General features: G+C 34.8%; 1 protein-coding gene and 1 long non-coding RNA gene across 3 annotated transcripts in view; one reads left to right on the top strand and one right to left on the bottom strand.

Moving 5' to 3' along the window:
- The window catches only part of nexn (nexilin (F actin binding protein)), a 47,405-nt gene that overhangs the window by 17,504 nt on the left and 7,753 nt on the right, over nucleotides 1-22,148 (bottom strand). For both annotated transcript variants that reach the window (XM_061976175.2, XM_061976173.2), the window contains exons 2-7: nucleotides 18,097-18,367; nucleotides 14,952-15,149; nucleotides 9,927-10,014; nucleotides 9,702-9,850; nucleotides 1,611-1,811; nucleotides 1,371-1,544 (exon numbers count right to left, since the gene is read on the bottom strand). In XM_061976175.2, the coding sequence (XP_061832159.2) occupies nucleotides 1,371-1,544; nucleotides 1,611-1,811; nucleotides 9,702-9,850; nucleotides 9,927-10,014; nucleotides 14,952-15,149; nucleotides 18,097-18,342 (1,056 nt within the window). In that variant the 5' untranslated portion in view covers nucleotides 18,343-18,367. The remainder of the gene's footprint in view (nucleotides 1-1,370; nucleotides 1,545-1,610; nucleotides 1,812-9,701; nucleotides 9,851-9,926; nucleotides 10,015-14,951; nucleotides 15,150-18,096; nucleotides 18,368-22,148) is intronic.
- On the top strand, nucleotides 1,380-9,998 carry LOC133616651 (uncharacterized). The gene is made up of 3 exons (XR_009816887.2): nucleotides 1,380-1,564; nucleotides 1,704-1,813; nucleotides 9,830-9,998. It is a non-coding gene; the product is annotated as an uncharacterized lncRNA (long non-coding RNA).

A 22,148-nucleotide genomic window follows, 5' to 3' on the forward strand; every position in this document is an offset into this window, starting at 1 on the left:
ACTCACTCACTCACTCACTCACTGACTCACTCACTCACCCACACTCACTCTTTGACTCACTGACTCACCCACACTCACTCACTGACTCACTCACTCACTGACTCATTCACTCTCTGACTCACTCACTTACTCACCCACACTCACTCACTGTCTCACCCACACTCACTCACTCATTCACCCACACTCACTCACTCACTCACACACTCACTCACTGACTCATTCACTCACTGACTCACTCACTCACTGACTCACCCACACTCACTCACCCACACTCACTCATTAACTCACGCTCACTGACTCACCCACACTTACTCACTGACTCACCTACACTCACTCGCTGACTCATTCACACTCACTCACTGACTCACTCTCTGACTCACTCACACTCACTCACTCACCCACACTCACTCACTCACTGACTCACTCACTCACCCACACTCACTCTCTGACTCACTGACTCACCCACACTCACTCACCGACTCACTCACTCACTCACTGACTCACTCACTCACTGAGTCATTCACTCTCTGACTCACTCACTTACTCACCCACACTCACTCACTGTCTCACCCACACTCACTCACTCACTCACCCACACTCACTGACTCACTCACTCACTCACTGACTCACTCACTCACACACTCACTCACTGACTCATTCACTCACTGACTCACTCACTGACTCACCCACACTCACTCACTGACTCACTCACTCACCCAGGCTCACTCACTGACTCACTCACTCACCCAGGCTCACTCACTGACTCACTCACCCACAGTCACTCTCACTCACTCACTCACTCACTCACTCACTCACTCACTCACTCACTCACTCTCTGACTCACTCACTCACCTACACTCACTCACTGACTCACTGACTCGCTCTCTGTCAGTCACTGACTCACTCACTGAGTCACTCTCTGTCAGTCACTGACTCACTCACTCACTGACTCGCTCTCTGTCAGTCACTGACTCACTCAGTCACTGACTCACTCACTCAGTCACTGACTCGCTCTCTGTCAGTCACTGACTCACTCAGTCACTGACTCACTCACTCACTGACTCGCTCTCTGTCAGTCACTGACTCACTCAGTCACTGACTCACTCACTGAGTCACTCTCTGTCAGTCCCTGACATGAAAGCAGTAAGCAGGTGAAGTTTGCATGAACATGTGGAAGGTGAGGAAGCATGATTGGATTTTGGAATGAACATGTTTAGAAAAAGAGTGAATGAGGACCGGACTTTCATGACCAGAACCAGAACCAGGTCCAGACCATGAATGGTAATGGTGAGGGCAGAGTTTGACAGAAGTGTTGAGGGTAAAGGTTGATGTTGAGAGAGGAGGTGTCATGTCATGTTGTAAAGTCTTACCAATCCTAGTCGGGCCTCCTCAAAAGCTTTCTTCTCCTGCTGCAGGCGACGCTTGGCTTCCTCCTCGCCTTTCTTCTTCCTCTGCTCCTGCCTTTCCCGCTCCAGCTCCTCAAAGGTCATCTTCAGCTTCCCGGGCGTGGCCTGGGTCCTCTCTGCCGGCTTGTCCTGGTCCTCCTGCCAAGGTAGAAGCCCAGGTGAGAACATGCACGGTGCAGACCGGGTGGCGTTCAGGCGTCCCACCTCCGGGACAATCGAGCGCCGCTTGGCTTCCCTGAAGGAGCGCTTGTTTTCATCGTATCGCCGCTTCTTCTCGTCCTCCGCCGCCTTCTGCAGCTCCTCCTCTCGACTCTTCTCCATGTCTTCAAAGTTCACTTTGATTTTGCCCGGAGCTCGTGACGACTTGGTAGGAACCACCCTGACCAGGAAGGTGTCGTCTCCTTCCTGTAGGGGGGAAAGGTTACAAGAATACTAACAATGTAGGGATTTTGAAAGCCCGAGTCGGCAAAAAAGGGTCAATACTTGTCTGTACCTAGGAGCATGTGTTCTGAAAAGTACTTTTAAAATGTCATTATAGTTACTTCCCTGAAAAAGTAATTGAGTTAGTCTTTAACAAAAGTAATTCATGCAAAAATATACCTGGCATATGCAGTTGAGAGATGTTTCATGAGAGCAGAGTGTGTTAAGTGTTAAGCCGTGTTTTAGCTCAGCTCTGTTTGTTGAATGTGCTTCCATGGCTGCAGTCTCCTTGTCCACTAACAAAAGTATTGTAGGACTGAAAGTTTGTCGCTTCAATCACTAATTTGCTGTTCATTATTCCCTCGTAGTAGTTGTTGTAGTAGTAGTAGTAGTAGAATGTATGGAATGTTGTCATGTCAGTGTGTACAATTGTGATGTTTAGAAGGTGTGCAGGTCAGTATAAAATTAGTTGTGGGTCCCCAAATTGTTTCGGAAGCCTCTGCATGAAAATATAGTTTCCTGTGTCACTGAGAAATGTCCAGTCAGGAGGAGCCACACTTGTAGGGGTCAGAGGTCACGCACAGCAGGTCAAGCTAGAGATAAGTGAGTCTAATTCAGTCCTGCTGAGTTAGGACGTGTGGGAAACACTTGCCAGTCGTAGGCTGTCCACACCTGGCAACCTTGCAAGTGTGTTGCTCTACTTGTCTACATACACACACACACACACACACACAGACACACACACAAGCTAAAATGGGATGACCCACTGTACACAACATGTTTGTCAAGACATAAAACATGTAAAAGTGGACCTCGGTCCTCAACACGGTTGAAAGGAAATGGAATCAGGATACTATGGTGCCCGAAAAAAATCGATCACATCCGATTTTTATTCAGCACCATTTTCAATTGATTCATACTTTTCACAAATCTTTTTTAAAATGAAAATAAATCATAGTATTTTTATTTTAGATTTTTTTAATAAGATTCCATTTTAAAAAGTGCGTTTGAAAATCAATTAAAAATCAGTTTTTATTTGTTTTATTTTTTTCAATAAGAATCCATTTAAAAAAACATTTTAAATTGATTTAAAAAATAATTTTAATTTTCAAAAGGAACCCATGTTTTAAAATATGTTGGAAAATCGATTTTAAAAATATATTTATTTCGTAATTTTTTTAAATTCTTTCCAATAAGAATCCTTTTTTGTTTTTAAATATATTAGAAAATCAATTAAAAAAAAATTTTTTTTTCATTATTTAAAAAAAAAAATTCCAATAAGAATCCATTTTTAAAAATGTTTGAAAATTGATTAAAAAAATATTTTTATTTTTTCAATAAGAATCAATTTTTAAAAATATGTTTGAAAACTGATTTAAGGAATATGTTTATTTTTTTATTTTTCAGAAGGAATGCATGTTTAAAAATGTGTTAGAAAACCGATTTAAATATTTTTTATTTAAAAAATGTTTTCAATAGTAATCCATTTTAAAAATATGTTTGAAAATTGATGAACAATTTTTATTTTTTTGCTTGTTTTTTCATTAAGAATCCATTTTAAAAATACGTTTGGAAATTGATTTAAAAAATAAGTATTTAATTCTTATTTTTTCTCAATTAGAATCCATTTTTAAAAATATGTTTGAAAATCGATTTAAAAAAATGTTTCATATTATAGGGACGGCGTGGCGCAGTGGGATAGCGGCCGTGCGTAACCCAAGGGTCCCTGGTTCAATCCCCACCTAGTACCAACCTCGTCATGTCCGTTGTGTCCTGAGCAAGACACTTCACCCTTGCTCCTGATGGGTGCTGGTTAGCGCCTTGCTAACATCAGTGTGTGAATGTGTGTGTGAATGGGTAAATGTGGAAGTAGTGTCAAAGCGCTTTGAGTACCTTGAAGGTAGAAAAGCGCTATACAAGTACAACCCATTTATCATTTATTTATTTATCACATCATTTCATATGTCATATTATTTCATGTTATGTGATATCTAATATTATGTCATATTATTTAAAAAAACATTTGAAATTGATTTTAAAAATAATTTTAATTTTCAAAAGGAACCCATGTTTTAAAATATGTTGGAAAATCGATTTTAAAAAATATATTTATTTCGTAATTAAAAAAAAAAAATTCCAATAAGAATCCTTTTTTTTTTTAATATCTTGGAAAATCGATTTAAAAACTCTTTTTTTTTTCATTATTTTTAAAAAATGTTTTCCAATAAGAATCAATTTTTAAAAATGTTTGAAAATTGATTACAATTTTTATTTTTTTTCAATAAGAATCCATTTTTAAAAATATGTTTGAAAACTGATTTAAAGAATGTTTATTTATTTATTTTTCAAAAGGAATCCATGTTTAAAAATGTGTTAGAAAACCGATTTAAAAAATATATTTTAAATATTTTTTATTTAAAAAAATTCTTCAATAGTAATCCATTTTAAAAATATGTTTGAAAATTGATGAACAATTTTTATTTTTTTGCTTGTTTTTTCATTAAGAATCCATTTTAAAAATATGTTTGGAAATTGATTTAAAAAATAAGTATTTAATTCTTATTTTTTCTCAATTAGAATCAATTTTTAAAAATATGTTTGAAAATCGATTTAAAATTGTTTTTCATATTATCACATCATTTCATATGTCATATTATTTCATGTTATGTGATATCTAATATTATGTCATATTATTTAAAAAAACATTCGAAAATGATTTTAAAAAATAATTTTAATTTTCAAAAGGAACCCATGTTTTAAAATATGTTGGAAAATCGATTTTAAAAAATGTATTTATTTCGTAATTAAAAAAAAAAAATTCCAATAAGAATCCATTTTTTTTTAAATATCTTGGAAAATCGATTTAAAAACTTTTTTTTCATTATTTTAAAAAAATGTTTTCCAATAAGAATCAATTTTTTAAAAATGTTTGAAAATTGATTAAATTTTTTTTTTTCAATAAGAATCCATTTTTAAAAATATGTTTGAAAACTGATTTAAAGAATGTTTATTTATTTATTTTTCAAAAGGAATCCATGTTTAAAAATGTATTAGAAAATCGATTTAAAAAAATATATTTTAAATATTTTTTATTTAAAAAAAAATTTCAATTGTAATCCATTTTAAAAATATGTTTGAAAATTGATGAACAACTTTTATTTTTTTGCTTGTTTTTTCATTAAGAATCAATTTTAAAATTACGTTTGGAAATTTATTTAAAAAAATAAGTATTTAATTCTTATTTTTTCTCAATTAGAATCAATTTTTAAAAATATGTTTGAAAATCGATTTAAAAAAATGTTTCATATTATCACATCATTTCATATGTCATATTATTTCATGTTATGTGATATCTAATATTATGTCATATTATTTTAAAAAAACATTTGAAATTGATTTTAAAAATAATTTTAATTTTCAAAAGGAACCCATGTTTTAAAATATGTTGGAAAATCGATTTTAAAAAATATATTTATTTCGTAATTAAAAAAAAAAAATTCCAATAAGAATCCTTTTTTTTTTTAAATATCTTGGAAAATCGATTTAAAAACTCTTTTTTTTCATTATTTTTAAAAAATGTTTTCCAGTAAGAATCAATTTTTTAGAAATGTTTGAAAATTGATTACATTTTTTTTTTTCAATAAGAATCCATTTTTAAAAATATGTTTGAAAACTGATTTGAAGAATGTTTATTTATTTATTTTTCAAAAGGAATCCATGTTTAAAAATGTGTTAGAAAATCGATTTAAAAAAATATATTTTAAATATTTTTTATTTAAAAAATGTTTTCAATAGTAATCCATTTTAAAAATATGTTTGAAAATTGATGAACAATTTTTATTTTTTTGCTTGTTTTTTCATTAAGAATCCATTTTAAAATTACGTTTGGAAATTGATTTAAAAAAATAAGTATTTAATTATTATTTTTTTCTCAATTAGAATCCATTTTTAAAAATGTTTGAAAATCAATTTTAAAAAATGTTTCATATTATCGCATCATTTCATATGTCATATTATTTCATGTTATGTGATATCTAATATTATGTCATATTATTTAAAAAAACATTTGAAATTGATTTTAAAAATAATTTTAATTTTCAAAAGGAACCCATGTTTTAAAATATGTTGGAAAATCGATTTTAAAATATTTATTTATTTCGTAATTAAAAAAAAAAAATTCCAGTAAGAATCCATTTTTTTTTAAATATCTTGGAAAATCGATTTAAAAACTCTTTTTTTTCATTATTTAAAAAAAATGTTTTCCAATAAGAATCCATTTTTAAAAATGTTTGAAAATTGATTAAAAAATATTTTTATTTTTTCAATAAGAATCCATTTTTAAAAATATGTTTGAAAACTGATTTAAAGAATGTTTATTTATTTATTTTTCAAAAGGAATCCATGTTTAAAAATGTTAGAAAATCGATTTAAAAAAATATATTTTAAATATTTTTTATTTAAAAAAATTCTTCAATTGTAATCCATTTTAAAAATATGTTTGAAAATCGATGAACAATTTTTATTTTTTTGCTTGTTTTTTCATTAAGAATCCATTTTAAAAATATGTTTGGAAATTGATTTAAAAAATAAGTATTTAATTCTTATTTTTTCTCAATTAGAATCCATTTTTAAAAATATGTTTGAAAATCGATTTAAAAAAATGTTTCATATTATCACATCATTTCATATGTCATATTATTTCATGTTATGTGATATCTAATATTATGTCATATTATTTTAAAAAACATTTGAAATTGATTTTAAAAATAATTTTAATTTTCAAAAAGAACCCATGTTTTAAAATATGTTGGAAAATAGATTTTAAAAAATATATTTATTTCGTAATTAAAAAAAAAAAATTCCAATAAGAATCCTTTTTTTTTACATATCTTGGAAAATCGATTTAAAAACTCTTTTTTTTTCATTATTTAAAAAAAATGTTTTCCAATAAGAATCAATTTTTAAAAATGTTTGAAAATTGATTAAATATTTTTTTTTTCAATAAGAATCCATTTTTAAAAATATGTTTGAAAACTGATTTAAAGAATGTTTATTTATTTATTTTTCAAAAGGAATCCATGTTTAAAAATGTGTTAGAAAATCGATTTAAAAAAATATATTTTTTATTTAAAAAAATTCTTCAATTGTAATCCATTTTAAAAATATGTTTGAAAATTGATGAACAATTTTTATTTTTTTGCTTGTTTTTTCATTAAGAATCCATTTTAAAAATATGTTTGGAAATTGATTAAAAAAATTAGTATTTAATTCTTATTTTTTCTCAATTAGAATCCATTTTTAAAAATATGTTTGAAAATCGATTTAAAAAAATGTTTCATATTATCACATCATTTCATATGTCATATTATTTCATGTTATGTGATATCTAATATTATGTCATATTATTTTAAAAAACATTTGAAATTGATTTTAAAAATAATTTTAATTTTCAAAAGGAACCCATGTTTTAAAATATGTTGGAAAATCGATTTTAAAAAATATATTTATTTCGTAATTAAAAAAAAGAAATTCCAATAAGAATCAATTTTTTTTAAATATCTTGGAAAATCGATTTAAAAACTCTTTTTTTTCATTATTTAAAAAAAATGTTTTTCAATAAGAATCAATTTTTTAAAAATGTTTGAAAATTGATTAAAAAAAATTTTTTTCAATAAGAATCCATTTTTAAAAATATGTTTGAAAACTGATTTAAAGAATGTTTATTTATTTATTTTTCAAAAGGAATCCATGTTTAAAAATGTGTTAGAAAACCGATTTAAAAAATATATTTTAAATATATATATTTTTTAAATGTTTTCAATAGTAATCCATTTTAAAAATATGTTTGAAAATTGATGAACAATTTTTGTTTTTTTGCTTGTTTTTTCATTAAGAATCCATTTTAAAATTACGTTTGGAAATTGATTTAAAAAATAAGTATTTAATTCTTATTTTTTCTCAATTAGAATCAATTTTTAAAAATATGTTTGAAAATTGATGAACAATTTTTATTTTTTTGCTTGTTTTTTCATTAAGAATCCATTTTAAAAATATGTTTGGAAATTGATTTAAAAAACAAGTATTTAATTCTTATTTTTTTCTCAATTAGAATCCATTTTTAAAAATATGTTTGAAAATCGATTTTAAAAAATGTTTCATATTATCACATCATTTCATATGTCATATTATTTCATGTTATGTGATATCTAATATTATGTCATATTATTTAAAAAAACATTTGAAATTGATTTTAAAAATAATTTTAATTTTCAAAAGGAACCCATGTTTTAAAATATGTTGGAAAATCGATTTTAAAAAATGTATTTATTTCGTAATTTAAAAAAAAAAATTCCAATAAGAATCCTTTTTTTTTTAAATATCTTGGAAAATCGATTTAAAAACTCTGTTTTTTCATTATTTTTAAAAAATGTTTTCCAATAAGAATACATTTTTAAAAATGTTTGAAAATCGATTACATTTTTTTTTTTCAATAAGAATCCATTTTTAAAAATATGTTTGAAAACTGATTTAAGGAATACGTTTATTTTTTTATTTTTCAAAAGGAATCCATGTTTAAAAATGTGTTAGAAAATCGATTTAAAAAAATATATTTTAAATATTTTTTATTTAAAAAATGTTTTCAATAGTAATCCATTTTAAAAATATGTTTGAAAATTGATGAACAATTTTTATTTTTTTGCTTGTTTTTTCATTAAGAATCCATTTTAAAATTACGTTTGGAAATTGATTTAAAAAAATAAGTATTTAATTATTATTTTTTTCTCAATTAGAATCCATTTTTAAAAATGTTTGAAAATCGATTTAAAAAAATGTTTCATATTATCGCATCATTTCATATGTCATATTATTTCATGTTATGTGATATCTAATATTATGTCATATTATTTTAAAAAACATTTGAAATTGATTTTAAAAATAATTTTAATTTTCAAAAGGAACCCATGTTTTAAAATATGTTGGAAAATCGATTTTAAAAAATTTATTTATTTCGTAATTAAAAAAAAAAAATTCCAATAAGAATCCTTTTTTTTTTAAATATCTTGGAAAATCGATTTAAAAACTCTTTTTTTTCAAAAATGTTTTCCAATAAGAATCCATTTTTAAAAATGTTTGAAAATTGATTAAAAAATATTTTTATTTTTTCAATAAGAATCCATTTTTAAAAATATGTTTGAAAACTGATTTAAAGAATGTTTATTTATTTATTTTTCAAAAGGAATCCATGTTTAAAAATGTTAGAAAATCGATTTAAAAAAATATATTTTAAATATTTTTTATTTAAAAAAATTCTTCAATTGTAATCCATTTTAAAAATATGTTTGAAAATCGATGAACAATTTATATTTTTTTGCTTGTTTTTTCATTAAGAATCCATTTTAAAAATATGTTTGGAAATTGATTTAAAAAATAAGTATTTAATTCTTATTTTTTCTCAATTAGAATCAATTTTTAAAAATATGTTTGAAAATCGATTTTAAAAAATGTTTCATATTATCACATCATTTCATATGTCATATTATTTCATGTTATGTGATATCTAATATTATGTCATATTATTTAATATAATTTCATATTATGTCATATTTAATATAATTTCATATTATGTCATATTATTTCTTGTTATGTCATATTATTTCATATGTCATATTTAATATAATATCATATTATTTAATATAATGCAATTTAATTTAATTTTATGTCATTATTTCATGTTATGTCATATTTCATGTTATGTCATAATATTTCATATCATTTGCTGTGTTTCTGAACTGGCGGACAATTACCAGGATGACGTAACCTTTTAAGATTTGAGTGTTTAAAAGAGAATGAAATATGTGGAGGACATGTGCTGACCTCCACCGCCTTCTTGGCCAACTCCCGTGTGATTTTGTCCTTCTCCATGTTGTCCTGGGCTTCCCTCCTCTTCCTCTCGCCCTCCATCTTCTTCTTCTCGCCCTCCTGACGCTGCTTCTCCATTTCAGCAAACTTGCCCTTCACACTGCCTGAGGACGCACAAAGCACATCTTCTTCTTCTTCTGCTGCTGCTCTCCTGGCACGCTGCATGGCCAGGTGTCTCACCTGTGATCTTGGGCACGTAGGACTTCTCCACCTTGGTGTTGGTCTTCACCTCTTCCTCCTCATCGCTGGAAGCCAGAAGTTCTTTCATCTGCGGGGGAGGAAGAGTTAGTGGGATCATCTCCTGGATGGCCACGCTGCTGCCGCTAAGCCCTGCTAATAGGCCTGTCATGTGACCTGCAGCTGGCCTTCTGATTGGATGCTGACAGTCAGGTTGTACTCATGAAGGTTGGTGCTGATAATCCGCCTCCTCGCATGCTTGCTCTTCACCGCACACACACCTGAGAACTTGCTCTTCACCGCACAAACACACCCGAGAACTTGCTCTTCACCGCACCACACACCTGAGAACTTGCTCTTCACCGCACAAACACCTGAGAACTTGCTCTTCACCGCACAAACACACCTGAGAACTTGCTCTTCACCGCACAAACACACCTGAGAACTTGCTCTTCACCACACAAACACCTGAGAACTTGCTCTTCACCGCACAAACACACCTGAGAACTTGCTCTTCACCGCACAAACACACCCGAGAACTTGCTCTTCACCGCACAAACACACCTGAGAACTTGCTCTTCACCGCACAAACACACCCGAGAACTTGCTCTTCACCGCAAAAACACACCCGAGAACTTGCTCTTCACCGCACACACACCTGAGAACTTGCTCTTCACCGCACAAACACACCTGAGAACTTGCTCTTCACCGCACACACACACCCGAGAACTTGCTCTTCACCGCACACACACACCCGAGAACTTGCTGTTCACCGCACAAACACACCCGAGAACTTGCTCTTCACCGCACAAACACACCTGAGAACTTGCTCTTCACCGCACAAACACACCCGAGAACTTGCTCTTCACCGCACAAACACACCTGAGAACTTGCTGTTCACCGCACTGAGAATAATAATAATAATATAATTTATTTGTAAAAAGCAGTTTACATTGAGCAAACATCCTCAAAGTGCTAAGAAAATAATAAAAAGATGATAAAAATAAATACAAATAAAAACTAGAACAGCCTAATAGCTAGAACTAGTATGCATATATCTAAAAAAAAAAAAAAAGGAAAGGCTTTTTAAAAAAGAAGGGTTTTTAAGCCTTTTTTAAAAGCATCCACAGTCTGTGGTGCCCTCATGTGGTCAGGGAGAGCGTTCCACAGACTGGGAGCTGCGGAGCAGAAAGAACTTGCTCTTCACCTCACAAACACACCCGAGAACTTGCTCTTCACCGCACAAACACACCTGAGAACTTGCTCTTCACCGCACAAACACACCCGAGAACTTGCTCTTCACCGCACAAACACACCTGAGAACTTGCTCTTCACCACACAAACACACCTGAGAAGTTGCTCTTCACCGCACAAACGCACCTGAGAACTTGCTCTTCACCGCACAAACACACCTGAGAACTTGCTCTTCACCGCACAAACACACCTGAGAACTTGCTCTTCACTGCACAAACACACCTGAGAATAATAATAATAATAGACTTTATTTGTAAAAAGCACTTTACATTGAGCAAACAACCTCAAAGTGCCACTGTATATTAAGAAAATAATAAAAAGATGACAAAAATAAATACAAATAAAAACTAGCACAGCCTAATAGCTAGAACTAGTATGTATATATCAAAAAAAAAAAAGTTTTTAAAAAAAAGAAGGGTTTTTAAGCCTTTTTTAAAAGCATCCACAGTCTGTGGTGCCCTCATGTGGTCAGGGAGAGCGTTCCACAGACTGGGAGCTGCGGAGCAGAAAGAACTTGCTCTTCACAGGCACAAACACACCTGAGAACATGCTCTTCACCGCACAAACACACCTGAGAATTTGCTCTTCACCGCACAAACACACCTGAGAAGTTGCTCTTCACCGCACAAACACACCTGAGAACTTGCTCTTCACCGCACAAACACACCTGAGAACTTGCTCTTCACCTCACAAACACACCCGAGAACTTGCTCTTCACCGCACAAACACACCCGAGAACTTGCTCTTCACCGCACAAACACACCTGAGAACTTGCTCTTCACCGCACAAACACACCTGAGAACTTGCTCTTCACCGCACAAACACACCCGAGAACTTGCTCTTCACCGCACAAACACACCTGAGAACTTGCTCTTCACCGCACAAACACACCTGAGAACTTGCTCTTCACCGCACAAACACACCCGAGAACTTGCTCTTCACCGCACAAACACACCTGAGAACTTGCTCTTCACCGCACAAACACACCTGAGAACTTGCTCTTCACCGCACAAACACACCCGAGAACTTGCTCTTCACCGCACACACACCTGAGAACTTGCTCTTCACCGCACAAACACACCTGAGAACTTGCTCTTCACCGCACAAACACACCTGAGAACTTGCTCTTCACCGCACAAACACACCTGAGAACTTGCTCTTCACCGCACACACACCCGAGAACTTGCTCTTCACCGCACAAACACACCCGAGATCATGCTCTTCACCGCACACACACACACCTGAGAACTTGCTCTTCACCGCACAAACACACCTGAGAACTGCTCTTCACCGCACAAACACACCTGAGAACTTGCTCTTCACTGCACTGAGAATAATAATAATAGAATGTATTTGTAAAAAGCACTTTACATTGAGCAAACAACCTCAAAGTGCTACTGTATATTAAGAAAATAATAAAAAGATGACAAAAATAAATACAAATAAAAACTAGCACAGCCTAATAGCTAGAACTAGTATGTATATATATAACAAAAATGTTTTTTTTAAAAAGAAGGGTTTTTAAGCCTTTTTTAAAAGCATCCACAGTCTGTGGTGCCCTCATGTGGTCAGGGAGAGCGTTCCACAGACTGGGAGCTGCGGAGCAGAAAGAACTTGCTCTTCACAGGCACAAACACACCTGAGAGCTTGCTCTTCACCGCACAAACACACCCGATAACTTGCTCTTCACCGCACAAACACACCTGAGAACTTGCTCTTCACCACACAAACACACCTGAGAACTTGCTCTTCACCGCACAAACACACCTGAGAACTTGCTCTTCACTGCACTGAGAATAATAATAATATAATTTATTTGTAAAAAGCACTTTACATTGAGCAAACAACCTCAAAGTGCTACTGTATATTAAGAAAATAATAAAAAGATGACAAAAATAAATACAAATAAAAACTAGCACAGCCTAATAGCTAGAACTAGTATGTATATATCCAAAAAAAAAAAGTTTTTTTTAAAAAAGAAGGGTTTTTAAGCCTTTTTTAAAAGCATCCACAGTCTGTGGTGCCCTCATGTGGTCAGGGAGAGCGTTCCACAGACTGGGAGCTGCAGAGCAGAAAGAACTTGCTCTTCACAGGCACAAACACACCCGATAACTTGCTCTTCACCGCACAAACACACCCGATAACTGCTCTTCACCGCACACACACCTGAGAACTTGCTCTTCACCGCACAAACACACCTGAGAACTTGCTCTTCACCGCACAAACACACCTGAGAACTTGCTCTTCACCTCACAAACACACCTGAGAACTTGCTCTTCACTGCACAAACACACCTGAGAATAATAATAATAATAATAGACTTTATTTGTAAAAAGCACTTTACATTGAGCAAACAACCTCAAAGTGCTACTGTATATTAAGAAAATAATAAAAAGATGACAAAAATAAATACAAATAAAAACTAGCACAGCCTAATAGCTAGAACTAGTATGTATATATATAACAAAAAGGTTTTTTAAAAAAGAAGGGTTTTTAAGCCTTTTTTAAAAGCATCCACAGTCTGTGGTGCCCTCATGTGGTCAGGGAGAGCGTTCCACAGACTGGGAGCTGCGGAGCAGAAAGAACTTGCTCTTCACAGGCACAAACACACCTGAGAACATGCTCTTCACCGCACAAACACACCCGAGAACTTGCTCTTCACCGCACAAACACACCTGAGAACCTGCTCTTCACCGCACACACACCTGAGAACTTGCTCTTCACCGCACAAACACACCCGAGAACTTGCTCTTCACCGCACAAACACACCCGAGAACTTGCTCTTCACCGCACAAACACACCCGAGAACTTGCTCTTCACCGCACAAACACACCCGAGAACTTGCTCTTCACCGCACAAACACACCTGAGAATTATAATAATAATAGACTTTATTTGTAAAAAGCACTTTACATTGAGCAAACAACCTCAAAGTGCTACCGTGTATTAAAAAAATAATAAAAAGATGATAAAAATAAAAACTAGAACAGCCTAATAGCTAGAACTAGTATGCATATATCTAAAAAAAGGCTTTTTTAAAAAGAAGGGTTTTTAAGCCTTTTTTAAAAGCATCCACAGTCTGTGGTGCCCTCAGGTGGTCAGGGAGAGCGTTCCACAGACTGGGAGAAGCGGAGCAGAAGGAACTTGCTCTTCACCTCACAAACACCTGAGAACATGCTCTTCACCGCACAAACCTCCATCATGCCATGTTAGGAAGGTGTTGTCTCCATCATGCCATGTTAGGAAGGTGTAGTCTCCATCATGCCATGTTAGGAAGGGGGTGTTGTCTCCATCATGCCATGTTAGGAAGGTGTTGTCTCCATCATGCCATGTTAGGAAGGTGTTGTCTCCATCATGCCATGTTAGGAAGGTGTTGTCTCCATCATGCCATGTTAGGAAGGTGTTGTCTCCATCATGCCATGTTAGGAAGGTGTTGTCTCCATCATGCCATGTTAGGAAGGTGTTGTCTCCATCATGCCATGTTAGGAAGGTGTTGTCTCCATCATGCCATGTTAGGAAGGCGGTGTAGTCTCCATCATGCCATGTTAGGAAGGTGTTGTCTCCATCATGCCATGTTAGGAAGGTGTTGTCTCCATCATGCCATGTTAGGAAGGTGTTGTCTCCATCATGCCATGTTAGGAAGGTGTTGTCTCCATCATGCCATGTTAGGAAGGTGTTGTCTCCATCATGCCATGTTAGGAAGGTGTTGTCTCCATCATGTCATGTTAGGAAGGTGGTGTTGTCTCCATCATGCCATGCAGGTGAGTGCTTTGACCTGCTGCTTCTTGCGGTTCCACTCCCTCTCCTTGACGTATTGGTCCTTCCTCTTCTGCTGCTGGTCATGGTTCCTCTGCCTGCTGCGCTCCTCTCGGGCCTTCTGCATGCTGGCAAACTTGTTGGTCACGTCGCCCTTCTCTTTGTTCAGGTTGGGCACGTAGCTTCTGGCCACCGGCTTCCTGGACCGCATCAGTTTCTGCCAAAGACACAGAAGGTGCAACAGGTGGGAATGTTTGAACGCCAAACGTATGTTTTTTCCTCTAATTCTTTGTTCCCTAAAAGGGATCTGATCAGACGCACTACACGGTCAATCCACACGAGGGCAGTGATGGACTTACGAGAGGGCTGTCCAGTCATCGTTGCCACAAAGAAGAAGAGAAACTTGGCCACATTTGAAAAGGATAAGGTAAGAAAAATTTAATTTTTTTTACTGACCAATTAGTATGGACTGTTGATGCAAGGTGAAATGACCTAACATTTTATAGTAAAATATATATTTATATATATATATATATATATATATACTGTAAATATATATTAATATATTTATATATATATTAATATATATATATGTACATTTATATATATATATACTGTAAATATATATTTATATATATATTAATATATATATGTACATTTATATATATATATATACATTTATTTATATATATATATATAAATGTGTGTGTGTGTATATATATATATATATATATATATATACACATTTTTATTTATATATATGTGTGTGTGTATATATATATATATATATATATAAATGTGTATCTATATATATATATACATATATATATATATAAATGTGTGTGTGTGTATATATATATATATATATATATATATATATATATATATATATATATATATAAATAAATAAATAAATGGGTTGTACTTGTATAGCGCTTTTCTACCTTCAAGGTACTCAAAGCGCTTTGACACTACTTCCACATTTACCCATTCACACACACATTCACACACTGATGGAGGGAGCTGCCATGCAAGGCGCTAACCAACACCCATCAGGAGCAAGGGTGAAGTGTCTTGCTCAGGACACAACGGACATGACGAGGTTGGTACTAGGTGGGGATTGAACCAGGGACCCTCGGGTCGCGCACGGCCACTCTTCCACTGCGCCACGCCGTCCCTGAGTATATGTACCGTATTTTCCGCACTATAAGGCGCACCTAAAAACCACAAATTTTCTCAAAAGCTGACAGTGCGGCTTATAACCCGGTGCGCTTTATATATGGATAAATATTAAGATTCATTTTCATAAAGTTTCGGTCTCGCAACTTCGGTAAACAGCCGCCATCTTTTTTCCCGGTAGAACAGGAAGCGCTTCTTCTTCTACGCAAGCAACCGCCAAGGTAAGCACCCGCCCCCATAGAACAGGAAGCGCTTCTTCTTCTACTGTAAGCAACCACCCGCCTGCGTAGAAGAAGAAAAAGCGCGCGGATATCACCGTACGTTTCATTTCCTTTGTGTGTTTACATCTGTAAAGACCACAAAATGGCTCCTACTAAACAACAGGGATCCGGTTCATGAAAAGACGCAATCTCTCCATCCGCACACGGATTACTATTTCACAGCAACTGATATTCCTGTGAACCGCACTGTGGATACAACGGGAGCACGTACGGTGAATATTCGCACCACAGGGAATGAGAAGTCATCCTTCACTGTGGTTCTAGCTTGCCATGCTAATGGCCAGAAACTTCCACCCATGGTGATATTCAAAAGGAAGACCTTGCCAAAAGAGACCTTTCCAGCCGGCGTCATCATAAAAGCTAACTCGAAGGGATGGATGAAGAAAAGATGAGCGAGTGGTTAAGGTAAGTTTAAGTTTACGCGAAGAGGCCGGGTGGCTTTTTTCACGCAGCTCCGTCCATGTTGATATACGTATGTTTGTGATTGCACATTTGCGTACATTTTGGGAGTGAACAGAGTTGTTAGAACGCTGGTTTTTAATATATTATTAAAGTTTGACTGACCTATCTGACTGTTTTTTTGACATTCCTTTAGCGCAGTTAGATGCGGCTTACAACACGGGGCGGCTTATAGGTGGACAAAGTTTTGAAATATGCCGTTCATTGAAGGCGCGGCTTATAACCCAGGGCGCCTTATGGTGCGGAAAATACGGTATATATTTATACACATTTATATATATACATCTATACACACACATATATATATATATATGTATATACACATTTTTATATATGTATATATGTATGTGTGTGTGTATGTATATATATATATATATATATATATATATAAATGTGTGTATATATATATATATATATATATAAATGAGTATATGTATATATATATATACACATTTATATATATATATCTATACACACATATATATATATATATATGTGTGTGTGTATATATATATACACATATATATATATATATATATATATATATATATGTGTGTGTGTGTGTGTGTGTGTATGTATATATATATGTAGATATATATATATATATATATATGTGTGTGTGTGTGTATATATATATATACATATATATTTATATATGTATGTGTGTATGTGTGTGTGTGTGTGTGTATAGATAGATATATATATATATATATATATATATATATATATATATATATATATATATATATATATATATATATATGTATATGTGTCTGTGTGTGTGTGTGTGTATAGATATATATATGTGTGTGTGTGTGTGAATGTGTGTATATATGTGTGTGTGTGTGTGTGTGTGTGTGTGTGTGTGTGTGTGTGTGTGTGTGTGTGTGTGTGTGTTGCCATAATAAATTATAGCTTTCTGATTTTTATTGGTGGAAAAAGAAAAATCACATAAAAAATTTAGGTTTTTTTAGATGGAGAATAATGACAAGATTGAAGATGCTTTGAAAATGATCAAGAATATAAATTCAAGTGATGATCTTCTTGTTATGTTTGTGTTGCATTGTTATAAAAATAACTTACAAATATTATTCTGTGACCAACTGTCAAATATGACACAAATTGAAAATCATATACAGAAATAGATTTTTGAAAAAAAATAGCAAAGTGATTTGTTCAGAAAGACCAATAAAAGTTTATAATTGGAATTTTAGTGGTCCAGACTTGAGAAGGTGACGCTCTCACCTCTTTTTTCAGCATCAAATCAGAAATATCGTCCTGCAGGTCAGTGTCAGCTCGCACGTCCTCCTCCTCCTGCACGCTTTTAGCAGCTTTCCTTCTTTTGCTCTTCTCTTTGCAGACCTTGTCTGGGTCACCACGTCCCACACCGTTCACCTCGGCCTCCTTCCCCGCCATGTCTTGGTCGCCACGTCCCACACCGTTCACCTCGGCCTCCTTCTCCGCCACGACCACGGCCTCCACCTCAGCCATGTTTGCACAGGTGACAGGAAGCAGGCTGTGGACACAACGGAGGAAGGATGCAATGTGAGGCAAGTACTGCTGGTTCCTAGTCCTTCATTTATCTGTGGCGGCCCGCCATGAACACATTTGGACCGCCACCAACTTTAAGTGACTGATGTATATTGATGGGTACTGAATTAGTACTTCTCTTGGTACTACCGGGAACCCATTCCCGTAAAATCAAACGGCGCCGTATTTGGTTACCTTTTGTTTGCATGTAGGGATGGGTACCCTTCACATTTGAACCGATACGGCCCTGATTTCCGGCACCTAGGATTCGATACCGGTACTCAACGGTATCAATTTTTAAAAGCGTTCAATGAAATAAGATTCGTTAATTTCCATTTTTTTCCATTTAAAACAACATTTATTTTGAAAGAAAAAGCCCAGGTAACCACCTCTAAGACATTTCCCTCAAGAGTGGACACCAAGTGGATAGTTTGAGGACCCTTCTTAGTGTTTCAAAACATTAGTTTTGTCTTTTCAGCATTGAGGACTGGTTTTAGCTGCAGATGTGTGTGCTGGAGGACATCAACAGCTTTAGCAGTACATTATTGTGTCCTCAGTGTAAAATGCATATTTTGTCCTAAGTCATGAAAATACACCATGAACTGGAGGGGTCCTAATATTGAACCCTGTGGCGCCACCTTGTGGACATTTAAACATTCAGAAGACAGACTGTCACATTTAATACATTGTCACTCAAACAACATGATTAGATAGTCCCAAACAAACAACACGATTACATAGTCCCAAACAAACAACACGATTACATAGTCCCAAACAAACAACACGATTACATAGTCCCAAACAAACAACACGATTACATAGTCCCAAACAAACAACACGACTAGACAGTCCCAAACAAACAACACAATTACACAATCCCAAACAAACAACACGACTAGACAGTCCCAAACAAACAACACGATTAGACAGTCCCAAACAAACAACACGACTAGACAGTCCCAAACAAACAACACGACTAGACAGTCCCAAACAAACAACACGACTAGACAGTCCCAAAAAAACAACACAAATAGACAGTCCCAAAAAAACAACACAACTAGACAGTCCCAAACAAACAACACAACTAGACAGTCCCAAACAAACAACACGACTAGACAGTCCCAAACAAACAACACGATTACATAGTCTCAAACAAACAACACGATTACATAGTCCCAAACAAACAACACGATTACATAGTCCCAAACAAACAACACGATTAGACAGTCCCAAACAAACAACACGATTACATAGTCCCAAACAAACAACACGATTACATAGTCCCAAACAAACAACACAATTACATAGTCCCAAACAAACAACACGATTAGACAGTTTCAAACAAACAACACGACTAGACTGTCCCAAACAAACAACACAACTAGACAGTCCCAAACAAACAACTCGATTAGACAGTCCCAAGCAAACAACTCGATTACACAGTCCCAAACAAACAACTCGATTACACAGTCCCAAACAAACAACTCTACTAGACAGTCCCAAACAAACAACTCGACTAGACAGTCCCAAACAAACAACTCGACTAGACAGTCCCAAACAAACATCTCGACTAGACAGTCCCAAATAAACAACACGACTAGACAGTCCCAAATAAACAACACGACTAGACAGTCCCAAACAAACAACACGACTAGACAGTCCCAAACAAACAACACGACTAGACAGTCCCAAACAAACAACACGACTAGACAGTCCCAAATAAACAACACGACTAGACAGTCCCAAACAAACAACACGACTAGACAGTCCCAAATAAACAACACGACTAGACAGTCCCAAATAAACAACACGACTAGACTGTCCCAAACAAACAACACGACTAGACAGTCCCAAACAAACAACACGACTACACAGTCCCAAACAAACAACACGATTACATAGTCCCAAACAAACAACACGACTAGACAGTCCCAAACAAACAACACGACTAGACAGTCCCAAACAAACAACACGACTAGACAGTCCCAAACAAACAACACGATTACATAGTCCCAAACAAACAACACGATTACAAAGTCACAAACAAACAACACGATTACACAGTCCCAAACAAACAGCATGATTACACAGTCCCAAACAAACAACACGATTACACAGTCCCAAACAAACAACACGACTAGACAGTCCCAAACAAACAACACGATTACATAGTCCCAAACAAACACCACGATTACATAGTCCCAAACAAACAACACGATTAGACAGTCCCAAACAAACAACACGACTAGACAATCCCAAACAAACAACACGACTAGACAGTCCCAAACAAACAACACGACTAGACAGTCCCAAATAAACAACACGGCTAGACAGTCCCAAACAAACAACACGACGAGACAGTCCCAAATAAACAACACGACTAGACAGTCCCAAACAAACAACACGATTAGACAGTCCCAAACAAACAACACGATTAGACAGTCCCAAACAAACAACTCGATTAGACAATCCCAAGCAAACAACTCGATTACACAGTCCCAAACAAACAACACGACTAGACAGTCATAAATAAACAACACGACTAGACCGTCCCAAACCAACAACACGACTAGACAGTCCCAAACAAACAACACAACTAGACAGTCCCAAACAAACAACACGACTAGACAGTCCCAAACAAACAACACGATTAGACAGTCCCAAACAAACAACATGACTAGACTGTCCCAAACAAACAACACGATTAGACAGTCCCAAACAAACAACTCGATTAGACAGTCCCAAGCAAACAACACGACTAGACAGTCCCAAACAAACAACTCGATTACACAGTCCCAAGCAAACAACACGACTAGACAGTCCCAAATAAACAACACGACTAGACAGTCCCAAACAAACAACACGACTAGACAGTCCCAAACAAACAACACGATTAGACAGTCCCAAACAAACAACACGACTAGACTGTCCCAAACAAACAACACGACTAGACTGTCCCAACAAACAACACGATTAGACAGTCCCAAACAAACAACTCAATTAGACAGTCCCAAGCAAACAACTCGATTAGACAATCCCAAACAAACAACACGACTAGACAGTCCCAAACAAACAACACGATTAGACAGTCCCAAACAAACAACACGACTAGACAGTCCCAAACAAACAACACGATTAGACAGTCCCAAACAAACAACACGACTAGACAGTCCCAAACAAACAACACGACTAGACAGTCCCAAACAAACAACACGATTAGACAGTCCCAAACAAACAACACGACTAGACAGTCCCAAACAAACAACACGACTAGACAGTCCCAAACAAACACCACGATTAGACAGTCCCAAACAAACAACACGACTATACAGTCCCAAACAAACAACACGATTAGACAGTCCCAAACAAACAACACGATTAGACAGTCCCAAACAAACAACACGACTAGACAGTCCCAAACAAACAACACGACTAGACAGTCCCAAACAAACACCACGATTAGACAGTCCCAAACAAACAACACGACTATACAGTCCCAAACAAACAACACGATTAGACAGTCCCAAACAAACAACACGATTAGACAGTCCCAAACAAACAACACGACTAGACAGTCCCAAACAAACAACACGACTAGACAGTCCCAAACAAACAACACGACTAGACAGTCCCAAACCAACAACACGACTAGACCGTCCCAAACAAACAACACAACTAGACAGTCCCAAACAAACAACACAACTAGACAGTCCCAAACAAACAACATGATTACATAGTCCCAAACAAACAACACGATAGTCCCAAAC

Source organism: Nerophis lumbriciformis, linkage group LG14 (assembly GCF_033978685.3).
Source record: "Nerophis lumbriciformis linkage group LG14, RoL_Nlum_v2.1, whole genome shotgun sequence".
Taxonomy (NCBI): domain Eukaryota; kingdom Metazoa; phylum Chordata; class Actinopteri; order Syngnathiformes; family Syngnathidae; genus Nerophis; species Nerophis lumbriciformis.